This window comes from Poecilia mexicana, unplaced genomic scaffold, assembly GCF_051168715.1.
Source record: "Poecilia mexicana isolate PSO_F unplaced genomic scaffold, ASM5116871v1 scaffold_15, whole genome shotgun sequence".
In the NCBI taxonomy this organism is placed as follows: domain Eukaryota; kingdom Metazoa; phylum Chordata; class Actinopteri; order Cyprinodontiformes; family Poeciliidae; genus Poecilia; species Poecilia mexicana.
The window spans coordinates 10,127,906-10,143,913 of record NW_028263384.1 but is presented as its reverse complement, the minus strand read 5'-3'; the positions used below and the strand labels follow the sequence as shown (position 1 = coordinate 10,143,913).

Genomic DNA, 16,008 nt, shown 5'->3' with positions numbered 1-16,008 from the left:
ATGTGATGATGACTCTGTGGGCTTTTCCTCAACCAAAGGTGCTTGGAACCTTGTAGATTCTTGAATTTATGGCATCACAAATTTTGACATCTTAGTAAATTTTAAATAAAATTTGGTGGCCCCAACCAACAGCCAATGGTAGCACAATAAGAAATCGAAGCATAGGGCCATATCAACACAATGGTGGGGTTAATAAAACAATTAAGAGGAATTAAAAACCCAATTAAGCCTTGTGGTTTTGTACATAGTGCAGTGGAATATTGCCACAGCAACTTATTTTTAGGCATTTTAAACATCTTATTTGTGGTGAGTATTGCATTTTCTATTTACAATATTTGGGAGAATATACTCCCACATAATGTTGACCCCAAATCTTAATATACTGATTTGGGGTCAACATTTAGTTTTGCATCACAATTTAACCAATTGTAGAATGAAAGCAAAGCAACGTCAATATGTTATTTACAGAGGCCCAATGACATTTTTGTCATTTTAAAACATTTCTTCTGTTTAAATTAAAATATTGCCCAGGGAAAAAAATGGATCCTTTCAACTAATAATTTTCCATTTTCTTTTGTATTCATGTTTTAGGGGTTAGCTGTTTTAAGATGAGCTACACTTTAAGAACAAAAGGAGGCATTTTTAAATTTCCCCACAGCTGTGTTCCCTTCATCACACCAACCTCTGCCTTTCTCCATGTGTGCCACATCTTTCATGTGTGATAGTCAGAGGTTGTTTTAATGGCACCAGAAGCCTGGCATGCACCGTATTGCAGCTCCTCCACCGCAGACTGTTAACTTTGCATTCTCCATGTGAGTGTGCTGCAGTTATTTAGTCAGCAGGCTCTTTGATGGTTTGCTTACATTTGGGAGGGAAACCACACATAGCTGTGGTGTAATGCCAGTGCTGTCGAGCCCGATGTGTTGTTCCAGCAAAGCTTCTTCTATTTCTGATATCTTCCTATCGTTTCGTTGCAAAGCAGCCGCTGTGTTGCTGTTTGTTTGTGAAAATTATTCATTTAATCTGTTAATACACAGATAGTACGCACTATATAACCATGATTCATTGGGCTTGTATTAGAGTGGTACTCCTTTTTTTTCTACACCTTGACTCTTCATATTATGTTACAAGAAATGACATAAAAGGATGCACTGATCCACTTTTTTTTGCTTGTGATACCGATACAGATATCTGAGCTATAGTACTGGCTGATATCGATCCGATACAGAAAAATAGTGCTGAATTGACCTAAAACACAGACATAAATGCACTGAGTTCTAAATATAATTCTGCATCAGTACAGCACTCTTAAATTCACCAATAGCTTCACAAACTTGGTTGACTACCTTGACTACAGTTGACTACCTTGGTCTAACATGTAAAAATAAACTGCAGCAAACCTTCTTTAAAATGGTTCATAAAGTGCAATTAGCAATTCTAAATATAATGTAAAATAAATAATAAATTATGACGTTCCTCAGATCACAAACCATAGAATTAAACTGAATAGATCTTCCCTTATGGATGTGGAACATTGTCACCGATACGCAGTAAAAAAAAATTATTTCAATATCTCGACTAATGCAGACATTAATAATTGCTTGGTGCATCTCTATTTATAGACGACTGAATGCGTGATTTCAGAAAGTCTGCAAATAAACATAGTAACCTTCTTTCAGCCATCTGGGTGGGAGTGTACAGCATTATTTCATTGTATCTTTTAAAACTCCGTATACTTTAATGCCAGCGATTGGTGCCTGTTACTATGGGATTTGTCCAGATAACGGTATCTGCCGATATTCCATTATCGGCTCTGACCGGTGATCGGTAATTGTGGAAGTGATTTCTTTCTTTCTGTTCAATAAGTGTTTAAAAGCTAAGATCTCCCAGTATGTATCTTTTTAAGTTTAAGAAGACTCAGGTAAGGGTTAGGCACATATGCTTTGATTCATGAATGAATGTCATTTCTTAGTTTTCTTCATACTTCCATCTGAGATGGTGTAGCATTTTTTTTCCTCCTTTATAGGTTAGAGTTTTTCGAAAACAATCAAAGCATTATAAGTGTATCTTTAGATATTAAGTATTATCAGGATATTTAGATGTTATTTTTAATTTTTGTCAGGTGGTATCAAATGTCCGATAGAGTTCCTGTTGAATAAATTTGCAGGACAATCTGAGTGGTAACTGGGCTAAAAAGCTGATCCATTTTGCATTTGAGACAGCTGTTGATCCAGTTGTGATTTTCTTTTAGCCTTGTCATGCAAGGTAGTGAAGTGTGTAGCTGATTAAAATTTTCCTCCGGGGATTACTGAGCTGGTATACTAAGTACTTAAGAGGTCAAGAGATCAAGAGCTTAGCTCAATAATCTTTAATTCTTCGTCTGATGGGCTTTTTCTAGACACTTTATACTCATAAAAGAGAGTTCCTGTTATTTTAACGTCATTTTTGTCTAAACCGCTTAAAAGTTCAACATAAAGGCTAAATCAAATGCAGAAAGTTTCTCCATTTTGCTCAGACAATACTTCTCCTGCTATCCTATGACAGCATGGAAACTTCAGTTATGGCAGGATGCCGGTGCTGCTTTAATTTTACGCCCAATTGCTCAGTGAGACAGCAACAGTTACTCTAAGCCACACTTGAAGTTAGTTTGTAAACAGTTCATGTCGCTTTGGCAGGAGTTAGTTGTGTTTAATTTAGTCGTTTCAGGCCGGGACAGTTAGAAAGTAACCGGGGCTGGCTCTGACCTCCTTTCCAGCCCGTCTGAAGAGGAGGGAAAATAAACTCGCTGATGGGTAGGCCTGCTAACATTCCTACATCACTTCCTCCTCAAACATCTGGCAGTCATCAGAGCAGGCAGAGAAAAAGAAAGGATCTACCCAGGCCTCCCACTTAACCTACTTCCAGCAACCAGCTGAGAAAATGAAGCAGGAGACAAAGACACCAAAAAAATGAAAAATAAAGTGTAATGCATGTTCCTTCCTGTGGGAAGAGATGTCTGACGATTTTGTTTTTGCTTGTCTTTTTCAGGATGGCCTAGCTTTGCTGCACGGCCAGTGGTCTGTCAGCTGTGGTCTATCACCTGGACCAGAGGTTTGTTCTAAAATGCATGGAAATTTATCGTTATATTCATTTCTGTAGATTGAAAATGTTATAAATGTAGTGTTATTATTGCAGGATCATGTTTGTTTTCCTCCTTACTTGCTGTAAACCGTACTGCGTTGCTCATCACTGTTTCACAGAATTTTTTGCTCTCCTGTGAACAAACCTGTCTAATTTCAGACGCATCGGGCAGTGACTGTGGTCGGGACTTAAAACAAAAAATGGAAACTTCCTGCTTACTATTAACCCACGGATTCTGTTTGCCTTGGTCTCAGGAGGTGTGTACTAGAGGCAGCAGTAGGGCGCAGAGATGAGCGTGACCTCCTGGTTCCTGGTGAGCAGCGGGGGGACTCGTCATCGACTCCCCCGGGAAATGATCTTTGTGGGCAGGGATGACTGCGAGCTCATGCTGCAGGTGAGGACGCTTCGTAAAGATTTTGTTTTTGTTGGTCTCCAGCAGAAAGGAGATGCTTCTTTCCTACTACTTGAGTTTATTAGTGACTTTACACAGTTCTTTCTGTATCTGCATGTTGGTCTTCGTGTGTGTGTGCGTGTGCATGTGTGTGTGTTATGTGTCGTTGCAGCTGCATACATCCAGAGAGACCTCGTGTACACTCATGTGTATCTCTGGTCACTGCACTAATAATAGAAAGTGGGGCAGATACCTCTTGAGTTAGATCTTATCTGACTGAGTCATTCGTTGTGGGTAGAGTGTTTACAACTACTGGGACAATATTATTTGAGCGTAGTTCTTACTGGTCCCACTGTCTGTATAAAAAAGCATTCAGGATTCTTTATTTCTATACATTTTTATACACTCTACGTGTTTAAAGATAATCACTGCTTTTGTTTTTGTTTTGTTAAAGTTTTCACTTCTGGCTTTATAGTCTCCAGGAGGATTTCAATTTGAAGACTTGCAGCAAATAAAGATCATGAACCTTTTTTATGTTTCGTCTCGCTGGAAGTTTTCTCCCCCACTCCGTTATTTTTTGTGTTTTTGTTCTTGTGCTCCCGCCTTGGCGAATCTTTTGGATGAGAGAGGATTTGGTATTAAGTTTTTTGACAAAACATTTTCATAGCCTTTTGTGTGTTTTTGAAGCAGCCTGCAGTTGATACCCATGTGACCGTTTCAGTAAGCCAAGGCTTTATCACATGGCTAAACATAAAAAGGCTCCTGTGTCATGCACCAAATAAAACACAAACACACACACACAGACTAATGCAATATATCAAATCAAACATAACAAGGTATTGCTTACTCAAATGCTCAACAGCTTTTAAACCCATTAAGTTGATTTATTCATGTAATAAAAAGTGAAGGACTTTAATAATTACAGGGAAAGTTTCTCTTCGAAGAGGAAGGTGCACTTAAAAATTAAATACACCCAATACAGAAAAAAACTATTTCCTGTCATGTCACATGGAGCATGCAGAGGTCACAATGTCACAAAACTAAACCGAGGTTTTGTGTTACCACCTATTTCTCCAGCTCAGAAAATCTGGGCTTTTAAGGAACAAACAGAACACACATTTAAAGCATGTCACTCAACAAAACAAAGAGAGAAATGGGAACTGAAGATGAGAACCAGTTCCCAGAATTGGCTTTGACCTACCATAAAATAAAGTACTGACAAAACTCAAAGCAGATTTGACAGGAACTGATCTTTCATCGTCCAGTCATTGGATTCCTTTTTGTGTTTTTCATCTCAGTGACATTTGGTTCATGAAACATTTCTAGACATTTCTACCTGAGGCTTATAAATACAGAAGGTGAGCCGCTGTGTTTGTTTTAAAAACAGTTTTTTCTCTAAACAGCTGACAGGCATGCGTCTGTTAGCTGTAGAAAAATCAATATTTCACCTCCTGTTTCATCCTCTTGCTTTTTTCCTTTGACTTCTTGTGAATGTCTGTGATGTCAGTGCAAAAATGTCCCAGCGGTCTCATATTTTTACTTAATGATACAACAGCTAAGATACGATTTGAAATGTCTAAATCAGATTTTTCTTTCACTGATTAGGTATAGCTAGGTAGGGGTCTTCTTCTAGGGTCCTCACTTGATTAATATCTTTCCTCGTTTGTTTCTTTTTGTGTTTTAAAGTCTCGTAGCGTCGACAAGCAGCACGCAGTCATCAACTACGAGCCGGGGACTGACGAACACAAAGTGAAGGACCTGGGGAGTCTGAACGGGGTGAGTGACGACATGGTGAAGTGCAAAGAACGGAAAAGTAATGAAAACAATCAAAGAAGAAAACGCAATAAAAAGCGAACGAGCTCCTACCTCGTCTGGAAAGATCTGGAGTTTGATTTAAGTGGAAAATTTAAGGTTATTTTATTTCACACTTTTACTTTATTCACATCTTTAAGTTTATTGGGTAGCTTAATTTGACTTCTTCACAGTTTCTTTCTCCTCTGACAGTAAAGTTAAGTAAAAGTTGGTCACAGCTGCCCTGTTAAACCCATTCATTGGCATTAGTCATAAGTTGTGATTAGAGCTCAGTCAGAGCCCACCAGACGAGGCACATCTGCGACGTGTCCCTCACATCCTCTCCGGCTCTCAGACAGGAAGTCAGAGTCACTTCCTCCTGCGCTGTTAGCCATCCAGCTCCTTTGGCTTGATTCAGAGGAAGTTTTCCCTGCTGAGTCAGTGGGAGTGCTGTGGGTTTGCCACACATGGGTTAGCCAGTAAAAACGTTTGGACCAGTTGCTCTCTTTCTGAAACCTTTTCACTGCGAAATTCTTAAGCTGTAATTTTATCACACTAGAGAGAAGAAAGGAATGTTTTGGTACAAAAAAAAAAGATTTTTATTTGCTGGTCAGTGGTATTTGATCTGCCTGCACAGCGTAACGAGGGTGAATGAGTTCTGGAGAAGGAGAGATTGGAGCTAAACCTTCCAACAAAAAGAGAAACATGGCTGATTGTGCAAAGATCTTTAGTCCTCGTGACTATAGTTCTTGCTGTTAACACAACAATCATTGATAAATTACAATAAAACTTATGTTACTCTTTATATTTCTAGTAAATAAGTGACTCGTTTACACAAAACAAAAGAACATATTGCCTTATGCCGTAAAATATGAAGAGAATAGATTATTTTCTGTAGAATGTTTACAAATTTTGAAACTAAAAAAAACTTATTTTGCATCCTCCTTTTAATATTTAATTAAAGAACTTAACTGACCGAATCATTCTCAAAGAAACGCATAGTTTTTAGATTTTTAGTTTAGTTCATCTGTTTAGTTTCAGGTTTTTTGTCTGCTTTCTCTCCAGACCTTTGTAAACGATGTCCGCATTCAGGAGCAGATGTACATCACGCTCAAACTGGAGGACAAGCTGAGGTTTGGATATGATATCCTTTCATTATTTCACTTTCTACTCTGTGAGGCCTCACATATCCAGTGGACTCATTCTCATCCTCATTCTGATTATTGAGCTAAGCTCATTCTTCCAGTGATGCTACATGTATTGGTTATGTCTGACACACTAAATTGTTGGAGTGAAGCCATTAGCTTCTAAGCTAACAGAAATGAGCTCTAGAAATGTATCACCATGATTAATATATCTGTACTACGTATTAGTTTTACTTTTTGACTAAATTACTGAAATAAATGAAGTTTGGAATATTGTGATTTACCGTGATCCACATTCAATTTTGCATGTGTGTTTCATTGCTACGTTAATGTGGTCAGCATTTCCTTAACCTTTTCTGTTTCACATACCAACCTGTTCACGGTGGTGAGAGGAGAGCTCACTGTGCCTGAGGAAGCTCTAAAGGTGAAAACACCTAACACGTCCCTTTCACATTTTTATGTCACGTTTATACATCACATTTATTAAAACGTAATCTCCTTCCAGCATGAAAAGTTCACCAGTGGCCTCCAGCTCAGCAAGAAGCCGTCCAGCGGTGAAACCACGGCCAACACGACCAAGAGCCATTCTCCTTGTAAGGCCCCAACGAAAACGCCAAAGTCACCGAGTGGCGGCACTCCAAAGTCTGCGGAGAGCAGAGCAGCAGATGGGGTCACGTCCTCCAGAGAACAGCCGACCAAGCCGCTGGACTCTCAGAAAGCAGAGGAGAAGTTAGGTGAGCTGCAGAAGGACAAGGGAATTATCATGTGAATTATTTGTGTTTTCTCCAAATAGGATAGGTGACAGAAATGGTGACGGAGAATGAGATTCAGTTGAACTGTAACTCAAAAACAATGGCTTCACTTTGACTTTAATGTGCTACAAAGATTGTTTTTTGTACTTTCGGGGTGCCTGAGTTTTTTTTTTGTTTTGTTTTTTTCACAGGACTTTTCTGTCTGACAAAAGTTTGAGCCGTGCACAGACATGTTTGTCTCATTCTGTGTCTTGAGGCAGTTGAGGCTACTGATAACTAGCTGCTAATATGCCCTTGCTTGCTAACTAGCTAGCTGCACCTATCATGGTCATTGGAAATGATCCCGTTGCCTAGAAAACATTTATTTTCGCCACTGGCTCACTTCTGTTGCCAACCATTATGAGGCTTGGTGCATTCTATACAAACAAAACTTTTAAGCTTGTCACGACTGGGATTTTTGCGATACTTGATTGTGATACAACAGGATCCCCCAACCATCCCCTACATTTACAGTTTTTTGGTCTTAAGTTATTTTATTCAAGGTAACTTGCTGAAACCTGGAGATACTCTGCAAACGTTTTCTGTTCAAAGACAGTTTCTTTTCAGACTAAATGTTGTGAAATTATTATTTTTTTGTTTTAGCCTAGCATGCAGTTACATTGTTGAACCTTAATATTGTGTTTACTTTGCCTTAGCTTTTATTTGACCAGGCAGAACAGATTAAGGAAAATAAACTTGTTTATAACCGTGGCCCTCCAAAATTCAGAGCCCCGTAAAGGAAAAAGGAATAAGAGAAGTTATAATTTGAGGGTCTGTCACTGGTCGGGCATGGAGATAGAAGGGATTCAGGTTAATAACCAGTTGTTAAAACAAGGCCACATGGAGCTTATATGTTTATTTGAACAGATTAATCAGCAAGAGGTAATTTAACAAGCAAAACCATCTGTCATCTCAGCCTTTCTGAAGGAAATATAAGAAGCACAATATTTCTAAACATGGAGTATTACACCCATCTGCTAGTGTTACTCTGTCTGCGACTGAAATGTGTAATTTTACTGTTACTGGAAGCCAAACATACATTACTCCTCATGATACACATTCTGTAGCTTTCACACAAAATGATATGTGATTTGGCAACCTGCCTCTGTAATTATGTTTACAACTGTGACTGAAGTCACACCAGCTGAAGATAACGGGGGCCTTTAAAGGACCCGAGGCTAAAGGAAGAAAGCAAGAAGCAGTGGAGCAAGCCGTGATGTCGTGAAATCCACAGAAGGATCTTTACAGAAACTCTGTGATTTTCTCTGCATTGTGCTTTGAAAAGAGGTTTGCACAGGATGTTTGATCCCTGTCAGCTTCCATCCTGAAAAAAAGTGTTATTAATGCAATAACAGCAATACATTTACACTACCTATGCATGACAGAGAAAGAGAGAGGCATAGTGTTTGATAACAATACAAAAATGAAGAAATAAACTTACACACAAACATTAGTTGGGCTCATTTTTATTCCACAATGGTTTAGAGAAAATGTTTAAAAAATCGTCTGTGCAGTTTTGTTGAAATGTGTGCATGTTCGTCTCAGGGGACAGTACAGCTCTGCCTCGTGGGACCCCCCTGTACGGTCAGCCCTCATGGTGGGGGGATGGAGACGCAGACGATGAAAACTCCTTCAAACAGGAAACCAAGTCCAAAAAACACGACGGCTCCATTTCAGGTGGGAGTTTTTAACATTTTCAGATGCTCTCGTGTCCACAAGCAGGATTTTAAATATGGCTGCCAAGATATCAAGATTCAAGTCACTTGGGAAGACTCACAGACTCAACACTTTAACATCACATTAAATCAGGTAATAAATCAATGACCTCAGTGGCCAATATAGTCGCTTGTTTCCTGTTAACGTCACTCTAAAGGGTGAAAAGAAAACACTAGTTCTTATGGAAACAGACAAGGATTTTTAAAAAGATTACTTGTGAGACCTCTGTCTGTATATGGTTTTGAATATCATGGAAAAGTGTGAAATTTGGTTTTGTAAATTTGGTCTGAAAAAGTATGAGAAAAGAAAAATAGAAAAAAAAATATTTGGAGATTTCCAAGCTTTTTTCCTTAATCTGATATGTGAAAGATACAAGATTTGAGTTTCTCAACAACTTGCTCCTTTTATTGATTTTTATATGCGTTTACATTCTTTATCTTTAAATTTCAACCTCTCTAGGTTGATTGGAGCTGTTATTTGACAGTATGTTCACTGTTGGTGAGAATCAACTCGCAGCCTGATTACTTAGTCGGGATTGTAACTGATGGCTGGGATGTTATTACATTTTTTTTCTCCGTTTTTTTATTTTTTTTTACCAGATAATCTCTCAGATTATTTCAAAAGGGAAATAATCTGGTGAATAATCGGCCAGATGAATCACTGTCGGTAGATTTGCACCAACAGAATACTATTTTATAGACGGCAGATACAACATGCACTGTGACGTACTATATGTTTTCCTTTGGTTGTAAAACAATTGCTTCACCAAGGTGAGGTCAACTTGTTTTGCTTTTGATGTTCAGGCAGCGATGGGCAGCAAGGGTTTGCTTTTATTAATAATAATTTACATCCAAGTGAATACAAAGCCTCTTTTCAGAGTCTGCATGGATGTCTGTCTACTTAACAATATGTGTGTGTGAGAGAGGGGGGTCCCCTTAACAGGATTAGTGGCCACACCAGCTCAGAGAATCAAAATCAGTCTGTGCCAGGCTGGGTTAGCGGACCAGTGTTGAATCATAACACAAACACGAGAGCAGACTGGAGCGTCCTCCAGTCTCTCTGCACATCTGCACTGCTAGTCTGGCATCATCTTGGCTGCCCTGTGAAGGAGGACTTTGTTCTCCAGCTCCTAGGAGTCTGTTTGCCCTGATTTGTTGGTTTTCGCAAATGGTGTTTGTGCTCGGACACAAAAACTAGTTGAAACCTTGAAACCTTTCCAAATATCCAGCGTTATGGGTCTGGCTACATCAGCCTCGGGAGTGGGTGAGTGGAAATAATTTTCCCTTCTAGCAGCATTAAATGTTAGACGAATAACTGTGGTGTAGATGATGAAATGCTGGAGCGCCTCTATGAAGCAGCGTGTGTCCGGAAAGCTCTGGTGTATTTGGCTTGAGCCTCTGCATTAAAAAGAGATTTTATCTGATATGGGTGTTTCAAAAATAACATGAGCGTTCCACAGTCCATGTGAGATGTAGGAGTGAAGGGGAAGTGGGAGGTTAAGGACAGGAAATGATTCTGTTTCAGTGTGTGTTTTGTTGCTAGCATGTGTACGTCAGTTTTATTTTAGTGCGTTTTTCTCTTTCAGAGTTAAAAAAAAAAAAAAGGCTCTGTTGTCACCACTCCCTAACTCCCCCTCCGTGTGTATTGTCACTAAACCCGGTTGGGTTACACCATCGCAACGACTCTATTTCTTTCTCCTAACTCACACACACAAACCCATTCTTAACAGACTGCTCTTTACCCTGCAGAAATCATTAGCTAACCCTCTGGTAAGCGTTGCTCTCATCCATATAGCTGCTAAAATACTTTCAGTTTGTTACAACCTCCTCTGGTGCGAGGACACAACTTCTGACTTTGCTGCCGCCTTCCTGCTGCTTTTTGCTCTTGGGAGAATTTTTAAGGTATTTAATTTAATTTGCTGTATCTGTTCCGTATTTTGCGAAATAGAAAAATTGAGTCACTGTTGGTTAATGTACTGTACTTTACCCCGACAGCATATTTATTAATCTAGCGAGTGTTCATGTAGTTTAGACGATCAGCTATTCTTACTTTTAGTATGTGGTTAAAGACAATACAGAAACACTGCATCAAATTCATTAACATCAGATTATAAGATTATTTCTGTTACATATCCAACTAATTTTATATCTGATTGGTCTTTTTGGGCCAGCAAGCCTCGGTAAAAAGCTGATCCACCTTCTTAGAAAACACTGTTTCCTTATAGAAGATTCCTAACTTCAGTTTTAAACACCTTACTGATACTGAAAATCTGTTTGAATGTCTGACTTTGAGTTTCTTTTATCCCACTGTAGCAGTAATTTATTAGCGCTTACATATGACAACGATCAGATATTTGTGTTTCTGACCCGCTGACCACTGCTTGGGGCCACTCAAATGGTCTTGGGCCAATTCTGGTCGCTAACCTGTTTCTCGATGCAATTCTAATCTTTATAGCCAATTTATAAATTCTGTAATTTCAGGTTCACAAAAAAAGTAGCACAATTTAGATAATTAATAATTTTAATTGTTTAATAAACGGACACAAGAAGCGACCAGACACAGTCCTAAAAAGGTGCTTGAGTCCCTCTTGTTTCGGTGTCAGTCATGTTGTGCATCTGTCCAGTATTGCCTAACGGTTTATGCTGACTGCCAGTAATTATGTAATTATGAGAAATGTTCTTTCTTTTTTAGCTAAGCTGATCTGAACTAACGAAAGTGGAAGACACATTTCCTAATTCAATTCATAATTTAATTTAAGCATGTATAATTTACTATGAATTGCACAGATAAATGATTTACAAATGATTCAATTTTGCACAAAGTTTCTGTGTTTTTTTTGTCTGTATTCGCCAGCTGCCATATGTTCCTGCGTTTTCCTCCAAAAACGAAGCAGATGGCTCCTTTAATTCCTGAAAGTGTCGTTAATCATAATCAGTCCCATCAGAGGCTCTGTTGGTTAATAGCGACTGAAGAGAATATAAATGCTGCACTTTTTAAAGAGCCTCGCCATCACTTTACGCTTTGAGTGACAGCGAGCGAAAATGAGACAGATGTCCATCCTCCTCCTCTATTCTTCTTTTCCATCCAGAAAACCTGGATTTAATTAGTTCATTTGCAGTTTGGCTTGACCTTTCCCTTTTATTACCTTCATTTTATACTACTTTTGTAATAAAACATAGTAGCCATCTTTGACGCTGCAGTATTTCTATGTTATAAAAAAAAAAAAACAATACAACAGTCATGCTGCAGTAAGAATACATTTATTTGTTTTCTAACCACAGAGAGCAAGGAGGCGCGTCGGGGAGAGAAAGCTAAAGAGGACGGCCTTCATGCGTCCCCTGCTCTCGATTCCAGTTACTTTGAGGTGCCCACAAAGGAAGGTCACATGGCAAATAACGGCATTCATGAAATTCCCACCAAGGACACAGAGGATGCTCCCAGTCAAAGCCACACCACCGCAGGTGAAAAGAGATCTAGAGGATTGGGTTTAATCATATTTATTCTCATTTAATTGAACAGTTCTAATGTTTTTGCTCCATAAAAATGTGCAATATTAATAAAGGTTAGTTTGTAACACATTTTATTTTATTGCAGTATTTCCCTGTAACCAAGATGGCATTAGGGAAAGCGTCTTTATGCCACAACTATTCTGCACATCGACATTTTAAAAGCGCTTGAGTTAGCAGCCTTTACTTTTACTGTCGACGGGACACAAAAGCTGAAAGTGCACCGTCTGCTCCACAGCTCAAGGGCACGCCTCCTTCACCATAGAGTTTGACAACACCTCTCCAGGGAAAGTCACCATTAAAGACCACGTGTCAAAGTTCGCGTCGGACCACCACAGGTCCCGCACCAAGAAGAGCACGGCGGGAAGCGGCGGCTCGGGAAGCAAGGACCTCACCACACTGCAGGCCGCCATGATGGCGTCTGAGAGCAAGGTGGCGGATTGGCTGGCTCACAACGACCCCACGTTAGTGCACACTGAGTCCACTGAGGACGACAGCAAGAGCACCAAGAGCATTAAGAGCGACGTCCCGGTCCACCTAAAGAGGCTCAAAGGTACGGGTTCGACTGTTTTTACACGTTTCTGCATCCTGTTTGCACCAAGAAAATGACTCTAATGTTGCTGCTTTGTTATCTAATAGGTTTCTGTCAGTGATTTGCCTGAAAAGTTACACCATCACCTAAAATAAACATTAATTTTAATGTTAATTGTTTCTGTTTGTCTCTGCAAATCAATAAGTAACAGCCTCATCCCAACATCTGAAATTTGTCTTTTTGCCATTTTTAAAACTTTTACCCAAAAGTGTTTATTGGGCCTTGCAGTGAGATTGTACCAAGTGTCTTTCTACATATTCAGTGGTATTTGAAGTGTCATTGGTATTTATGTTTTAGGTAAGATTGGACAATTTTGTTCAAACTGTTTAGATGAGTTAGTTTTGTAAACTGTGTGCAGGAGCCATTATTTGGATTAGTTCTACCTTGGACTTTGTTTGACCAAATGCTGCTAGTGTGAAGTTTTGAGTCACAGTCCTGCTGCTGGCCCAAGTCTGCCGATTGAAGAACAGTCCGCAATAAACTGATGAGATTGTGCCCAGTTTTTGGAGGAAAACCTCTCTGTTTATTACAGGATGAAGTACAGAGTAGCCATTTATTTCATTTCATTTCATTTCATTTATCAACATAATGAACTCCCTTTCACTGCACTATAAAAAATTTTAATCGTTTGGCTTCATACTAGTTCCACATTTTCCAAAGCCCTGCCATTGTGCACTGGTTAAGTTTTCCCCAATTTTCATGTATTTGTTTTATTACTGCTTTATTATGCAGGACTCTCTTTGTTTATCTTCTTTTATCCAGATTTTAAGCAAACTCATCTGTCAGATCTCCATTTTTAAACATCTCTAAACCTCCTTCAGATAATAGATGTTTCAAGAACGTCCGCTTCAACAAGCTGGTAATATAGTTTATTATCTAATGTGATTTAGGGCATTTTAAGACTTTTTATTTGACTTTCTTTAATATTACTTTCCTAAATTAAAGCTGCTCCACGCCGGCGTTGCTGTTTCATTAAACCTAAATCACTGAATAAAGTGTGGAAGCGACACATAAATACATACGGACTCAAAGAAACGGTGCCTGGTTTGAGTAGAGGACGCAGGGGACTGGAAACTCTCCAGCTGAAGGTCCAACTGGAAGGTTTGCTTGTGGTGCAGAGCGTGTGATTTATTTCCTTCATCTCCCTGAATCACAGAATCTCCATAATATCTAGCCAACTTTGCTTTTTCTTCCATCAATGTTCCCAATGCTGTGCAAGTTTGTGGTTATTATAGTATACTGCAGAACTGTGTTTCGCTGGCAGCTTAGTTGTTTCATTGCTAGATCCAGGTTTATCAATAAAACAATGATGTTAAGTGGAAATAAGATTTCCATTTTGCCTATATGAGTTTTAATTAAAAATAATTCTGTGGTTATTTTTTGGATATTCTGATATACATTATTATCACCTTATTGTCAAAACGAACTCATTTTATCTCCTCAGTCTCCATTTGTCTAAGGATATTTATGTTGCTTTCTTTTTTGCTCAGATGGCAAAAACGTTCCAAATAGCAAAGTCAGAGCTTTACCCATTATGACTGCATGTATATAGGATGTATTGAAAGTCATCATATTTCTTACAGTTTGTAGCTAATTTAAACCAGAGCCACATTTACTGGTGTAAAGCATGTAATTCTGAAGTTTTTACCTTTGTCTTTCTACCCATAAAACTAAGAATTATGTTCAAGTTCAAGTTATCCAAAGTCCTTCCTTGGAGTGTTATTGAAGGTTGGGTTGTCTCTGGCCTCCTTTTAGCCTATTAGATGCACTAGATTAGGGGTGGGGCCTGTGTGAGCTGATGGAAACGGAAATCTGCGAGGCGGTGGGGAACAATGGTGAAGCCAATTTATTAGATGGAGTTAGGACCACTAACGGGCGTGTCAGTGGACTGACGGATCGGCTCACCTGATGGATGCCGTTGTTTTTAGCTGATTAACTGACCGGCGTTTTCACTCCTAGACATGGATGAGTTATGGGAAGCTGAGGATAAGATTCAAGTGGGGCAGAGAAGGGGTTGAAAAGAAAGACAGGAGTGAGGGAGACAACGGAGAGAGATTGATGAAGGAAGGTTTTCTCCAGGTGACTGGAGGAGATGGGAGGAAAGGAAGCTGACAAAACCAATGGAAGCAGGATTAGCTGCAAAGGTGAGTGTTCAGAAGGAGAGAAAGAAAGAAAGGGTTGTCTGGGTTGCAGTAGAAGCAGAAAAGGAGGCAACGAGGCAGAGAGAGAGAGAGAGAGAGAGATGCCTTTGGTTGAAAGTTGTTATAGTAACAGTGATGCGAACTGCAGGCGCTGTGAGCATCTGTCTGAGTGTGAAGCGGCTTCAGTATTTCGTGTGAGGAACGTTTTCCACCGTCTTCCAAAGGTGTGTGAGTCATGTGGCGCTAGGCTCCGCGTGCATGTTTGATACATGCTGAGCGGCGATCTGCGGAGAAGCGGTGCAGCGTGCGTTAGCGCGGGCATGCGAGATCTGCTCAGGGTGTGTCGTAGCGGTGCTTGGTAGAAAGAGCGACAGAGTTTCACCAAGGGAACCGAAAGGAGGCGTCTGAGCTGTAGCTTTTAATTTCTTACCCGATAGGTAAGTAAAAAATGTTTTTATCTTGGGGTTAAATAGATCTTTATTCTTCTATGTTCATTATTGCACCATATTTAAATTAATTTAGATGGGGTTTTTTTCATGAGGTTAAAAATGTGGTTTCTAATTAGCAGAGTGTTTTTATTGTCTTAATTTAGGAACATTTGAGGTACAAATAATATTTTGTCTTCATAGCCAACGCAAAAGCTTATAATCCTGCTGCAGGTGGTGCTTTAAATGCTTGGGCCCACTACAATACATTGTATGTTTAGGGTTGCATGCTTGCTTCTCTGTCTGTGTTTGTAAAGGAAGTTCTTCCTTATTTAGCATGTTCGGTGTGTGTACGTGTGTGTGTGTGTGTGTGTGTGTGGGCAGAGGCAG

General features: G+C 39.4%; 1 protein-coding gene across 1 annotated transcript in view; it reads left to right on the top strand.

Moving 5' to 3' along the window:
- The window catches only part of cep170aa (centrosomal protein 170Aa), a 42,638-nt gene that overhangs the window by 12,098 nt on the left and 14,532 nt on the right, over positions 1–16,008 (top strand). Inside the window, exons 2-10 of the mRNA XM_088012900.1 lie at positions 3,028–3,090; positions 3,375–3,514; positions 5,198–5,287; positions 6,368–6,446; positions 6,813–6,871; positions 6,953–7,181; positions 8,784–8,915; positions 12,236–12,415; positions 12,699–13,013. Coding sequence (XP_087869026.1) covers positions 3,410–3,514; positions 5,198–5,287; positions 6,368–6,446; positions 6,813–6,871; positions 6,953–7,181; positions 8,784–8,915; positions 12,236–12,415; positions 12,699–13,013 — 1,189 coding nt within the window. The 5' untranslated portion in view covers positions 3,028–3,090; positions 3,375–3,409. The remainder of the gene's footprint in view (positions 1–3,027; positions 3,091–3,374; positions 3,515–5,197; positions 5,288–6,367; positions 6,447–6,812; positions 6,872–6,952; positions 7,182–8,783; positions 8,916–12,235; positions 12,416–12,698; positions 13,014–16,008) is intronic.